At 27.0% G+C, this 16462-nt stretch overlaps 1 protein-coding gene across 4 annotated transcripts in view; it reads right to left on the reverse strand.

Moving 5' to 3' along the window:
• Positions 1-16462, reverse strand: part of LOC112679619 (small conductance calcium-activated potassium channel protein) — a 367436-nt gene that overhangs the window by 93874 nt on the left and 257100 nt on the right. For all 4 annotated transcript variants that reach the window (XM_025549502.1, XM_025549500.1, XM_025549501.1 and 1 more), the window contains one exon: positions 690-860. In XM_025549502.1, the coding sequence (XP_025405287.1) occupies positions 690-860 (171 nt within the window). The remainder of the gene's footprint in view (positions 1-689; positions 861-16462) is intronic.

Here is a 16462-nt window from a genome sequence, read left to right on the forward strand (position 1 = left end):
ATATTTATGGTTTTGAAGTCTGCTGCTGCTGTCTTATGTCTCGCGCTAACGTCAACGACGACGCCGGAGTTGTTGTACAAGTATAAACATTTCGCGCATCACATCGCAGATGATGATTATTTGAGGTTTAATCATGGAACGTCGTCGCAATAACGCTTTCTGAACATTTATCTTGCATTGTTTTTAATACTTCCAAGGAGTGTACATTTATCATTTTTATGGATGGATATTTCCGAGCCCATTAGTATTGTACTGGTATGAAAACAAATTTTTGAATGTAAAATGTTTAAATGTCTATTAAATTTTTCCTCTGCGGGCGAGGAAAAAACCACCGACAGCACGGAGTCTACGCGAAAATCTCAAAAATCCTATTGCGGTATACATGTCATGTATAAATACACGGACATGTATATACGCATACACTCGAACAAATACACGCAAACTTTCTTGTATAGATATTTATAAGGGTATCTCATCAGATCAGACAGGTGTAACGTGGTGGAGAAGCAAGGACGAGAAGAATATATTTATCGGGTAGAATTTCAAGACACACTTACATAACACTCATGTATGTATATAAATATACATTTACCTGTACATACGAGTACTTATTAACTGAAAGAGGAGGAAGAAAAAATAAAAAAGGTACACGAAATGTATGATTATGCTAATTATACGGTTGCGCGTACCTTGCACACCAATCCGGTACGTTCTTCGGTGTAGCGGGGATAGTCGGAATGTATGCTAACCAATGCTATGCCGGCTTCCTCGCCCACTACGCCGCTATCGCCTCGGCCACCAGAACCGCTAACCTTCATCCCACTAGTGATCGACAATGTCGATGACGTGTGCTTTCGCAGCTGTAACAAAATATAAACACACACGAATTAGAATAATTAATAATAATTAGAATAACACAGTACAGCCTTCCGTGAACACTGGCCCATGCGGACTGGCGTTCTTTGGCCGAAATTCGGTTTTATGGTCGCTATTGGATTTACACACCCGTCAATTGCGTCGTAATAGGCAAGAAAACGGTGAAGCCAAAAAATCAAGTTTCGGTTAGTAATTTTAATTTTATTTTTTTATAATTAATATTTTTCAGTTATATTGTTGATCAGTTCGGTTTTATACTTTGCCAAGAGATTTTAATGTACAGCAATTAAAATTAATTAACACATTAACGCCCCGATTTCGGTTAAACACTATAGGTATTTTGGTGCAACACGATAACCGGTAAAATCATGAATGATGTTACGCTATGACATTGCACATATATATATATGTATATGTATAAATAAAATTTATTCTTATGATTTAAGTGTTGGGCTGTAGTCTTTAATACATTTATTCGGTTAAATCTTGTATTTTTAAGTGGTTGCTCTAATTTAAGAAAATATGAAATGTAGGCGTGTGCACCGAACAAATATGTCAAGGTTATCATTGATTCTAAATAAAGCAGTAACCACTCGTAAAAATTAATTCAGTGGAACAATGTTTTAATAAAAATTTTTTATTTTTATTATGTGTACTTCAATTATTTTTAACCAATTACAATAGAAAGCAATCGCAGGTAGGAGTTTAAGCCCTCGGACTCACCCTTTCAGGTACGGCATTGATTCAATTATAATGGAACTATAAGTGGTATATTTTCATAAATTATACCATTGAAATATGGGATTTCAATTTTACTATATACATTTTGAATTTTAACTTTAACTTAATCAGGCAGCGCCGTTAGTTTAGTTATTACAAAGAAATATAATTGTGTAAAAGAACAAGTTAATTAAAAATGTTTCAATGTTTTAAAACATACCTTTAAATTAGATTGAATAATATTACAAGTAAAAGTAATTTAATACTAAATAACATCTAAAGACACCATTTATTTTTTTGCAGTTACATAATTATATTTAAACCAACAAAATTCATATAATAATTTCAATAAAGTTAACTAGAACAAAAGAAACAAAATAATATTGATACATTTGAAACGCAGACCAAACGACTAAGAAATAATTATATTTGAATAAAAATATCACATTTTTAATGAACTTTATAATTAAATTGATTCATTATACTTAGATGCAGTTTTTAAATAATCGAAATTTTTTATTTTTGTTATTTATATAAAAAATATAAAATTGAATGAAAAAACCGTATTTACATTTATCTTGCACATTTAAGTAAAATTATATAGTTATGTAATATTAAATATGATCATGATAAACCAATTAATTAATCAAAATAATTAAACATACTCTTGTGTTTCTAAACATTTTCAAGTTTAATACAAAATTCGATTAATTCTAATTCATAATTACTTGTAAAAATAGTGAAAAAAAAACTTTACTTTGTTAAAGTTGATGTTTTAGTGCAACATTAAGTGTCTGGATACAACTTATCAGGATAATATATTAGAATCAAGAATTCTTGTTAATATTTTTCTGACAAAATACCTTGTTTTTGAAGATAAATATCATTCCTAAGTTTATAAATGGTATACAATCTTGATATAAACTGATTGATGTAACGAATGTCGAATGCAAGTGTCGATTTACTTTCTAATTCGTTAGACAAGTTCAGTAGTTTTTGAGAATTTCCCAAAATAACTTTTTTCGACAAGTGCAAAAACATACGTTAAATTAAAATGAAGAGAATAAAGTTACAAACTACTCAAACTCTCTTATATTTTATTCGTGTTTTCTATTTTTACGGTTAAAATTATGAATTTTCAAGCAAAAATGTAAAATGTAAATAAATAGTATATAAAAATAGTAAAATAAAATAGTATATAAAATTAATTTTTTAATTTTTTTTTCATTTCAAATCGTTATTGATATATTCATGTTATACAATAGTATTTATTTGTATAATAATATGCCTTTTAAGTTACATTAATTGTATTCTGATTTGTATTAAAAAATCAAAAATTTAAAATAATTTTTCAGCTATCGTATATTAGTTATAATTTATTATTATACTGCTAGAATTTAATGGAACAACGGAGAAATATCTTTATACGAATTGAGTCAGTGAAAAAAACAAGGGTTGACCAAATAACCACTGTATTTCCGGCCCTCGGAGCATCAGTATGATTTATGATAGGTTTATGTAAATAGTATCATCCCATGTATTTTTCCACTTGGTTTGCTTTATTGAATAATTTTTGACATTTATTTCTTTCGTTTTTGGATAAGCAAAATATAAATAAAAATAAAAATATTTAATGCCTATGATCAGTTCACATGATAAATTGTAGGTTTTTACTTTAATACTATAAATGCGATTGTTCAATTTCTACACAAATTAATGTGACATAATGGACTTAGTGAGATATCACGCTATTCAATATATTAGAATATATTCGATATTCCTTAAAAATAATAATAGGTAGGTTTTAATAAGCTAAATTAAGAGTAGGTTATTTGAATTAACTTATAACAAATATAATTTAATATCCGTATAATATATTTTCAGTATTGATTATACTCGTTTACAATAACTTATTGTGTAAAAAGCTTAATATTTGTATAAGTGGTAAAGTTTATTTTACTTGATATTGTAAAATTGAAGCTTCATAGTGATGAACGATTTTGTAAAAGATTAACTATAATATATTATCATCTTAATTTCCTAATATAAATATAATATAAAATCGAAGAATAATTACTTAAAAATATAAAAAATTTTATGTAGACCTATATTACACCATAATTAAAAAGCAAGTAAAGTGATGTAATAAGCTTATATGTGAATTTACTATCGATTGTTCACATTGCTTTTTCAGGGAGGGTGAACAATTTTAATTAAAAGAGAACGGCTCTGCCGTAATATTTATGACTTAATGAACATTTTAACTAATCAAATTACTTTATAATCCATAAAGTTGGTTTATGGAAAAAGAGAGTTAATTTTGTTAATTTGTATAGCTTATAAAAATACAGTTCTGTAATGTCTAAAATTGTCTATAATTCTATAATTTCAACACTCACAAACACTGAAATAATGTTTACGATGAGAAACAAATTCGAATTGAAAACACAATGCATTTGTTTCCTCACAATTCGTATTTCATAGAATATTTAGTTAGAACTGTGGTATTTTTCTTCTATCAAAAGAAACGATTTGTAAGTGTTTAGTGAGGTTTTCTATGGTTCGGATAAGTGGAACAGAGATATCAAAATTCGGTTATGGGAAGTGAACATTATCGAGATGAAAAAAAAAGATCATCTGGTTACCAGAAATAATGGATTGATTCTAACTTTATAAAATTAGTCAATTATTCAACTTCAACGGATTACTGTTTATTGTGCGTACATTCAATAAATTAAATTTTTTAAAATCAATTAATATAAGGAAATGGAATATTGAAATTAAGATAGTTACAAAAAAAATAAAATATTCGTAGTGATTTCACATATTGATTATCGCTATCATATCTGTAATTAACTCATTTTTACTTGTACACATATTATTGATAACAATTTTTTATTTAATTTACATGACATACGGATTAGTAGATCATGTTGTATTTAACGAAATTGTACGATTAAATTTATACTTTAGTCGTATTCAAAGGTATAAATTATTATTAAATTCTTAGTCAATGAATAAATCGTTTTCATTTATATGTAATCTAGTCTACACTCATAAATAAAATATACATTTAATTATGTACATGTTTAAAACGTTCATAATTACTATTGAAATCATAAATATAATATATTGTTATTGAACTGTCGTATATGAAAGTTGTATATCAAATTTATATTGGATAAACCCTTTGAAAACATGTCAATGATCAATAAAACGGAAGAATGTCTTTCTTTCGGGATATTTGGCGCTGCTAAGAAAGTAAAAAAAATGCAATTGTTCTATTCAATATTTGAGCGTATATATGTGTAAACATGTGTGTATGTGTATATGCGTGTGTTTTATATGGTTATACAATAGAGAGTGTATCAAATACTTTGTATATATATATATATAAAAAATGAGTTAATGTAATATTTAAAGATATATTTTGATGTTGACTCATTTCACGATGACGTTGAGGGGTGGTGGATGGGTGCAGATATTATATTGGTGGAGCATGAAACCTGTAGTAGCACCAGAAAGATAGGCAATGGAATTGTATAGCCATGAAAATAAGATCAGTGTATTGTGCGTCGTTGCAGAATGAGATAAATTCGATAGTACAAGATGAAAAAAGAATCCAAGGAAAAGTAATGCATAAAGAACCGCAGTAAATAGCCTGAATAGTTTAAATAACACGGAAAATCAGCTAAAAAATAATATTCTGTCGTGATTGATAGCTAAAAAGTGGTTTGGGGAAGCACGAATGTCTTAAAATTGTATTGCGATAAACTATAGTGATAGTTGCACGCCGTTTAGGATGAAATCGAACAAACACCGGTTAAGACGAAAAATTGATAGAATATGTAATAAGGTAATGTTTGCACAACACTTGTATTGCAAAATACAAATACATATTATTATGACCCGAGTTGGTTTCGTACAAATTAGTGCTGTTCTAAAAATGAATTCTTTTTTTTGAATTGCCATGAGTTTAGTTTTAGTCTAAATACATAAAAATAATAAAAACGTAAGCTCGATTGTACATAAAAAAATAAATGGGTGATTTTCAGTTATAATTTACAATTTGGCAGATATTTCTTTGGAATTTGATTAGCTTTTTTTCTCTGTTGGCATGACTCCAAAATTGATGTAACAGGAACCTCGAGCCAATAATCAAAGTGTATTGCTATATTATTGCTGTTTGATTACACCAAGAAAAATGTTTTTACTCACTTGGATCTATCTAATTATTTATCAATAATTTATAATTAAGAAAAACGTCAGTAACTACTTATTAAAGGATTATAAATTTCCTACAAAATTTACATATTTATAAATAAACATTGTATAAACATTTTAATTTCTAAATAAAACATTACTTTCTATTATGTTACAAATAATTTTGTTTCCAATGAGTATCTAAAGGATTAATAAATCAGGTCAATATCATAAAGGTTCATTTATTTATTTTTCTTAATATTATTTGATTTCATACAATTTATTTGGGAGATTTTTTTTCCTTTTCATGTTTTTATAGTTGAAGCTATTTGCGTGTACTTGTATATGTATTTTTCAAAGAAAATATTTTATTTTAAACGAACATTTTAATATAAAATTAAATATGCAAACTATTACATTTTTTTTCGAATGTAATCAAAATTGAATATGACAAAAAAAACATAAATTTAATCTTATGGTAAAATTAATATTTCTGGTGTATCATGTTGTTCATATTTAGAAATTATTGAGTTAGAGAAAGTCAAAATGATTTTATACATTTAAAAAACATAATATGAATTATAAGCATTGTGTTCTAGAGATGAGAATATCACTCAAGAAACTATAATGTTAGTTAGTTATAACAAATTATAATAACATAAAAATAATTTTTTACTCGTAATCTCAGATTTGTTAAATCGGAAAAAGCAATTTTATTTACAATATAAATTCAGGAAAAAAGACTAAAAAATCGATTAAAAATAACTTATAATATGGTATTTATATGTAGCCAATTTATTTGTTATTATTGTAAAATTGGAACAAAAGCTACATAAAAATAAAAGTATTTGTGTATCCGAATCTCGGTGCGTAAAATTACATTAATCGTAACGTAGTCAATTCTTTGCATCAAAAAATAAGAGACCGAACATGGAATAAAATCATTGAGAAATTTTAAACGCAACTATTAAGAACGCATAGATATATTAATAATAATTATTGGTGGTATGAGATTGAACAGTGTAATTTCTTGTTGCCGGAATAAAAATGATATGAAACGCGTGTGTATAACAGCAGGTATAAGCGAGGAAAACGTATTTTATTTCATTTTTTTAATCGGTAGATGTACATTAATTACGTAATGGATGCAGTGTCAAAATTACTGATGCGTAGATGATGAAGTACCGTTGATTTATAGGAGTGAGTGAAAACCGAACCCGATGAATACCTTTAAGAAGCAAGACGACGATCAACTTGGAATTCAAACCGCACACGTGCCGCACGTCAATAATCGAGGTTCGGAAATCGCGCGATCGTCTATCGAGACGATATATCATTGTGCTCATCGCACAAAAGTACCGTGTTGGTATTATGTAATTATGGGTGCGGTGAATAATATGTGATGATTACGGGACAAGTGATAAAATTGAAATCGAACGAGCGACCTTTCTCTCGCTGTATAATATGCAATTCCATTCCGGCGCGTACACGTGTGCGAGTCCATCAAAACGTGGGCGGACGTGGAGTAAGGTGAAACTCAGGTAAGTGTATTACACACGCAGAAGCAGGGACAGCGGTAGCGGTCCAGTTACCTTAAAGTTCACCGAAGCTTAACGTCCAAATTAACGGCAGTCCCTTCTATAAGCACGTGTCCTTGCGGACCCTTTGTCCATCACCTCAGCTCACCCACGTACCCGACCACTTCCGCTATATAAACTTAAATCTTCTCCCCTCATCGTGTCATCGGTTATGCCGACCATTTGTTTATTAACCGACAAAATAGACCCTTACGGCTGCTACGTCATCATTACATAATACACGTGTGTATACATATTATATATGCATACACGTACCAGTTACCATACTACTATGTCCGCAGCCAATCTAACCGTAGTGCATTTTGACTCGTTTTGGACCGATATTGTGTGATTGATTTTACATACCCTGTCACTGTTGAATCGCACAAGAATGCATGCTCACACACCTTTGCGCTTAGTGATGCGGGGTTTTATGTGACACGAGGCTGAAATGAAACTTTTTCAACAATAGGGGGAAATTAATCGGATTTCATTTTTGAAAACGAAAATAATTTAATTTTTTTTTTTTTTTTTTGCTTGGTTTAGTAGGAAAAACAAATTGTCCAAGTTATTATAAATAAACGACCAGTTTATTTGTTTATTAGAGTAGAATGAAATATGGTCAGCAAAGTAAATAGTCTTTAACATTTTTTGCTTACCACAGTTAAAAACATATCGTGCCAATATTATTCAATTTACTGTTTCTTTTTGATTCGTAAAACATTTTCTTCCCTAAGGGAATAATGTTTAGTAAGTAATTAAGATAATGCAAATAGTTAATTTGACGCTGAATATAAAATCATAAATATGCTATAATTTTAATTACCTAATATTAAAAAACTCCAAATTACACTATTCATATAACTTTGGATTACGTAGTACAAGTTATGCAAAAAACTTTAAGATATTTTTCGGTTTAAAACTTTTATTCAGTTTGCATATTTTTAGAATGAATAAAATAAAATAAATTGCCCGTATTAAACCAAAAAATAATAAAAAAGAACAATATTTAATACCGAGAGTATTATCTAATCTAAGTATCTTTTTTGGATGCAGCGATTATATTTTTTAAAAAATAAACAATTAATTGCCTGGGAATAATTATTTCTAAAAAAAAAAAAATATATTCTTATGCGAAAACAATACACTAAATAATTTACATATTATGTATTCGTACATCGAGTTAGAAAAATTCTCCAAAGGTTTTCGCTTAAGCTAAGATAAAACGTGAGAAAAGGAATATAAAGATTTTACCTGAAGGTTGGTAGTAGTTTATATATAGTGCATATATTTATGTAAATTTGTGTAAAGCACTAAAAGTTGATTCCATGAAAATTTAAAAAAAACCTACTCTTATTCTCGGAGGCATTATTGAACGATCTAGAAATTGAATTAGAAAGAGATAACATATTAGTTGAAAATGGTATGAATAAACAAAGTTATATCGGTCGGTATAGTGAAAATAGTGAAAATATAATGTATATTTTACAATATGTTAAATTTTAAGTTAATATCACATTATATTTCTTTAATATTTTATTAAAATAATTTTTAAATTTCTAACATTTTAAATAGTTTTTTATACATAATATATTTATATATTAATAGATAATATATATTATATGAACTTTGAAGAGTATTTCGAATGGCTTGAATTTAAAATAACAGAACGAGTTTAGTGATTTTTCAAATATAGGTATAGTAATATACAGTGGATTCTCAAAACTAAGAATTTTAAAATAGACATACAGACGTTCAAATAATCAAAGTTTTGCTTCATATTTAGTTATGAAATATAATTATTAGAATTATGTATAAATATTTGTTTGTTCATAGTTAAGAAATATTTAAAATAATTTGTATTTAATGAAAATTCAGAAAATATATTTTTATTAGTGTGTCTTTTTAATAAATACCTACCGTTCATTGTTTTAATATTTTTTTAGACACTATGTAATTACATAACATTATGAGGATATATTTTCAAATTGAAAAAAGAAAAAAAAACGCAATTTGGTTTAATTTTTATTTAATTGGCAATTTGAATTGGTTGTTGTTTCAAATACGTTTTACATTATGTAGATACTTTAATATAAAGCTTACGGAAAATATAATTAGCTCAAGGTAAGTACTTTTCTTCGTTTGCCAAACCATTTTAACTATAAAATAAATTTAATTTATTTTAAAATGTATTTTTAAGAGTGAATATTGGGGCTTTTCTTCAAATTTTATAACAGTTTTGATATTGAATAAAATATTCTTAAAAAATCGTTGTATGTTTCAATATAGATGTAAGAAACATTTTATAAAACTGAAACTTGCTATCGCGTTACATAGATGTAAAATAAGTGATTATGACACAGTTTATATAATGGTAGTTACAATGAATCTTTTCGATATAAATAAATGTGAATTACTTTGTAAAAGAATTGTAGTTCATAAATTACATTGAAACGAATTTATTAAATATAAAATAAATTCTATTGACATTAATTTCGATGGTCATCATTTCACTGGTTGAACTAAAAATTAACTTTTTGATCATTACCCTAAATTTTAGGCATATTTATGCAAAGCTGCAATTGAAGCAAACATTATTATTAAATTTGGTTCAAATATTAAGATTGTTAACTTTTTCAACAATTTTCGTCACATAGCATAGATTTGTGCAGAAACTGGTGGCCGAGGGTGCATAAAAAAATATTTAAATCATGTGACCTATTTTTTTTTTAGATTTGAAAAAATATTAATATTGTATGTTGAAAAACTTGCAGTGATAGAATATTTTTTAACTAAGATCAAAAATTGTAACCATTGATATGTCAGAACCCTAAAAATATATTTGAAACTAAAATAAAAACACATACATTATACAACTGTGCCATTACTGATAACAAATCATACGACTTTTTTTTTTATACGGGCATGATTTTGTTGGAGGAACAGTTCCCCGGTGAAGCCAGTATCTACTCAGCCCTTCCCATAAACACGCCTTTATCTCAAAATTAATATTAGTAATAGTTATAATAGAAGAGAATTCAGTGAAAAATTAAATCGTATTACGTGAATAATACGTTCATTTTTTACATGGCTTGATTGTGGAAATTTCATATGCGAGATTATTTTAATTTTATAAACAATTTAACTATCAAAAAAAGAAAAAAAAACTTGTTTTATATAATTATATATATATATTTATGCATCATATTTTAAATAAAAACAAAATCAATGTGCATTTTTACAAACGAAGAATATCGTCGTCAATATCTGAATCATTTGAAATAAAGTATTTGTTTTTTATATACATAATATTTGTACAAAAAATATATAACTATATATATTATAAAGACATTTACAAAAAAACCTAATGATTAAATAATTAAATAAAAATTAATTAGAATCGCGATTTTATTGACTTTGTAAATATCTAACGTGAATTTTTAATTAGAAACCGGTCGTAATTTTCAAGTATAATAATACTCCAGGCTAAATATTAATTTATGTCTATATATAATCTATTTATATATATATTAAATCAGTATTATTTGTATAAAATACATTTTAGAATTACAAAAGCTAAAAGGGGCAAGTGAAACTTATAACTTATAAAAACTAACGATATATTTTTATATATTATTTTGGGATTGCTATATGGAGTTAGTCCAATATTGGATAAGGAAAATTCTAACTAATACATTAAATTAAGTTTTAGCGATTTCATTATTAAAATAATATATTTTTTAAAACCAACAACTTTTTATTATATTCCATTTAACGTTTAAAAATGTATAAAAACATTATTAGTAGTACTATAGTACCTATGTTAAAAATATTTTTTTTATCGTGCGACGACACATATTTGATATTTTATAGTCAACGTTTATTAGAAAATAAATATTATACGGTTCTAGTGTAGAAAACCTGACAAGCAGATTTTACATTGGAAATTATAGAAGGGAAAGGACAAATTGTCTACTAAAACTGAAAAAGCCGTTGGCTTTTAATTTTTTTGTATCCTTTTTGTCAAATACAAACCTAAGGTATATAAAATTATTTAATTTATTTAATTATTTAATTAAAAAAATAAAAAATGTTGACGGTTGGTTATCTAAATATTAATACATGACCGTGAATCTGACATTTTAACCGCATGTACGAGTAGCTGAATAAGGTGTGTAAATATATAAAACCAAAGGTGTCTGGAGTTCAGATAACCATAAAGTATTTATCCAGATAAGTACTTATATCAGTGTTTATTTCAGATATCCTATCCCTGGGGATATCGTACATTTTTGGTAAGTAATGTGGTATGCGGTATATTATAGTAGTAAATAGTTAATTAATAAATACATTTTTTCAGAAGAGGGGGGGTAATACTCTCACTCAGTCACCTCTATGAAATAAACAATGAATTATTCCTAGGTTTTATTTGCTAACTAATTGCAAATGAATATGATTTTATGTGCATTATATAATGACTAAAACTAATATCCAAGGAATATATATATAGTCAATTATTGGCTTTGTAATAGAAAATAAATTATTTATCAAAAATCTAAGCCCGTATACAAAAACTGTACTAGTGAAATTCACCAATCTGTGACTTTTTAAAATATATTTTATATAAAGCTGCCGAATAAAAATATTTTATTAAACTATTAAAATATCTTTTTGGCACGATCCCATGTAATTGATTGTCAACCTGAATGCGAACTCAAAAATAATATAAAGTACATAAAATAATATATTAGTTGGTTTATAATGATTATATTATATTTTATGTATTTAGTATCTGGAAAAAAAACAGTAAAAATAATTTTATTCCATAATATATGCAAAAACTTTCATAAATGTTCCAATAAATATTTTAATACAAATCAGGGTTTATTTAGATCTCTTGCTATAGAATCATTAAACTGACATGCAAAATTTGTTTATTTACATACATTTATTTATTTTAATTTAAATGCACATGATGATTCAAAACGATAAATCAAACTTTAAATACATATCAGAAACGAATACAGTTTAGTTTACATAATGATAACTTTAACAACTGCTCGCATACTACAAACACTTAAGTTTAAATCAACATATTGGGACCCGTTGATAGTAATTAGTATTCCAAATAAGTAGAATTGAATTGAAAAGCTAATTTAAAATGTTAAAATGAATTCAAATATTTTAACAACTTTTAAAAAAATATATCAACTTGATCGAGTTGAGAATATTCTTCATTTAGCCGTATATTAGAGAAAATTTAAAACTGTCAGTGAAATAAGCCAAAAATAATTGGTCTGGTAGTACATACAGCATTAATACTGTAGTCCTTCGAGAAAATATATATTTTTTTTTATTGCTGTTCATTATCAAAATAAAATTATTGTGGAAGAAAAAATTGTTTCAAAAGCAAGAAAAACGAGTGGTTTATGTTTTTTATCTTTGAACCTGCTGGGCTTCCATTTAAGTATGCACGTGAAACAATACGATTCAAGTTCTAAATGAACTAGCGTTATTCGTATATTTTAATAATTATATTATTCATACTTCAGTTTTTTTTTTTATTCCACCGGTTATTTATGCTTGTTGTCCAGACCATCATGCTCTCGTGTTAAAAAATAACATTCATTCACTGTATGGAAAAACTGGAATGAAATAATAAGAGAAGATCTGGAAATTTTATAACTATTACAGCCATCGATTGCGAGCTACTTTACACGGTGACACTATCATTAGTCTAGTGAGTGTGCATGGTAGTGTAATAACACTGGGATTGATGTCTGTACAGCAAGAAAGAAAATAAGGAAATCTGTTTAGTATTCCGAACCCGAAAGACAGGATCCGTAGGGTGTCTCAAATACGTGCCCGACCGACGCGTCATAAATCGATAAATTATCGAGAACGATATTCGGCTTTGTCTATAATACGCGAAGACTTCATTATTTGTACTGATTGTACCTTGACGGAATCGTGCGTGATGAAAATTCAGCACCTGTATCACTTTCTAAACCATTAAACCATTCAATGTGGTAATAAGGTATAACATAATTACAAGTATTTGTTTTGTGAAAATATTATTTTTCACTGACGGAAAGTTATCAAAGAGATTTATTCTTTCTTTCTCTCTACATTTCTCTGTTTCTCTCTTTTATAATTTTTTTCTATTTTAAATCAAATGTAAAATAAATTACCATGCGCTAATTCATAGTTATTATGTATTTTATACCATAAAGCTTTTGCTTTCCTTGTACAATGTTGTACATCAATATTGTAAGTATTAATTGTAAATTTTAATAATTTGTAAAATACTTGCTAATCATACTGAAAACATCAAAGTGGATAACATTTAATGTAATATTAAAACTTATTTTGTTCTATCAGTGTTTCCTTATGTGACATTTTCTTTTTCTTAGAAAATGTAAGTAGTATACACGAATGTAATTAATTCAAACTATTATCCATATCATTAAATTAATGTCCAACTATAAAATACTTTGGTATATGACTAATCATTCGTCCAATCGTTCAATTTTCGTCATGGTGGTTGGTAAGGAGTTTACAGGGCTTTCAGTAATAAATGAAATACTAGGGTGTGTCTAAAATTTGATCATCATGTTCATGACAATCATCTAATTCTATTTTTTTAGGTTCAATAAAATGTATTGTTACGTCAAAAACCCGAATATATTGTTGCGGACATACATAAATGTAGGTCCTTACGACTCATAAGACATGGATGGTACCACGTAGATCATAAATAATAGAAATCGGGAAATGATTATTATTAATATAATATTCGTATTCGTATGAATAGAAAGGAATTTTAATTTAATTAGAGGGTAACACAAGCACATTATTATATATGAATCGTGTGGCTACATTTTAAAGTATGACATTAAAAATAACTATTACAGAAAGACATCAGTATGATATATTACGGAGATGTAGGTCCTTACTAATTATATGGTACAGAAGGCAATTAGTACATAATAATTAAAATATTATAGAAAGGCATCAATCTAAATGCCAAGGTGAATCGCATAGGACGAGTGATTTAGCATTCACTAGGTCCGGGTCAACTATGAGAAGCGGGGTATATAAGGGAGTCCCGAATAGACCAATATTCAGATGTGGTTTATACGAGTAGTCGCAAGCACCTTCACGCCAGATCATTTTTTAATATTGTTTTTGTACTTAGAAAAATTCTTAAATAAACTGTTAAATTATATTTGAGTATTTTTATTTGGAATATTTTTCCTAAAACTTCAACAACGTTACGATTGGACGACGGCACGCAACAATATTATATAAGTATCAATTATTTATACTGTAAAGTAAAAGTATTTCATTTTTTTATAAAAAAGGAACTCAAGTTCGAAATTATTTAATTTAAGGCGATTCGTTAAATATAATTTCAAAATTTCAAAATAATTTTAATATGAAAACGAAAAATAAAATATGAACCATATTTTACATTAACGATATGCATTTTAATGGATTTAAAATATGGGATTAATATGTAATCACGCTTTTTCTAATAATAAAGGTACATCAATATTGTATATCCCATTCATATTATAAGTCTCCCTTTTAGATTGTTCGTTAACGTCCTATTCAATCTTTGAGTTATATTATTTGTATTCTAAAGATTCAATATCAAACGTCTTATTCGAATAATGATAGAAACCTTTCAACGCTATTATGTTACATTATGAATACTCAGAAACTCAGTAATACCCAATCAGGATAGAAAATTGTCGTGAAATTTTGAAATGTAATATACATACAAACCAATATATTTTTATATATAATGCATTTGAGATAAGAAATGCGTAATGACAAATGGATATTTTTAACTTTACTCTGCTGACTTTTCAATTATATAATGCTGTTTTTATTCTAATTTTTTTACATTATCAAGTTTTAAAACGTAAATCATGTACAAATAATCTAAGCATTTTAAAATATACTATTAAATAAATTAGTTATAGATATTCTAAGATATGAGATTGAGGAGTTAAAATTATAGGCTTAATGGTATAACCCAAAGATTAAATCAAGGAAATTATTTTTTAGTGTGTATACAGAAACTTACAATGGATTAATATAACATGTACATTCATTGCTCATTTATCTATTAACATTTCATCATTTATCATTTATCATTTATCTATTACATTTCTTTTATTGATAATAAGCCAAGTAAATTCGATTTATTGCCAATTAAAGTGCAATTTAAGTGCTTAATTTAAAATTAATTTAAGATAAATTCATAATATTTATACTTGTGAAAAAAAAAAATGGTTTATACAATTAATGTTGTTTAAGTAGACCCACTATTTGAAAATAAAATCTAGATACCAAAAGGAAAAAGAAAATTCTCTAATATTGAAAATATCAATCAGCATATTTGATTATGCATGTCATATTTTTACTATATTTTAGCCCTAGTAGAAATTGGATTTTTCTTCTACTTTAATACATTCCTACGTTATATTCCTTCGTTATATTTCGTACTATGTAAAGGCCTAGAATCGAACCAAATGAATTGGCAACCGAGCTAATTTGAATTCTATCCATTCATGATGGTCAAAGGTGTCCCACTACACCCAGCAATTGAGTATCAAAGAAAAAGCAATACGTGTATTCATGAGGTGAAAGTGGAATATTATGAAGGTCTCTGGGGTATGAAGGGCGTATGTGGAAAAATTAGTAGAAAGGGTGTACTGTAAAAAAACTGTTGGCATTACAATATCGGTTATTTTGGTGACCCACTAAATGTTATTCGAAAGTTTAATTGAACTGCATGTTCTCGTACGTCAATTACAGAATATTAAAATTGGAACTTTCCTTTCTTCGAGCGTATGATAATATTTTAATCGAATGAAAGGAATGAAAAAAATGTACTTTAATTCAATGTTATATTTTCACATGTAATGTTTGTTAAACATATTTAAAAACAAGTGTTTATGAAAATTATGTGTAGGAAATATTCGGCTTACATAAAAACATCAAAAATATATTCAACATCTTTACTATTACAATATGCATACTAATAAACTTAGAATGCAATAATTGCTTTTTTT

The sequence above is a fragment of the Sipha flava genome, unplaced genomic scaffold (assembly GCF_003268045.1).
Source record: "Sipha flava isolate LNK unplaced genomic scaffold, YSA_version1 165_pilon_pilon, whole genome shotgun sequence".
In the NCBI taxonomy this organism is placed as follows: Eukaryota; Metazoa; Arthropoda; class Insecta; order Hemiptera; family Aphididae; genus Sipha; species Sipha flava.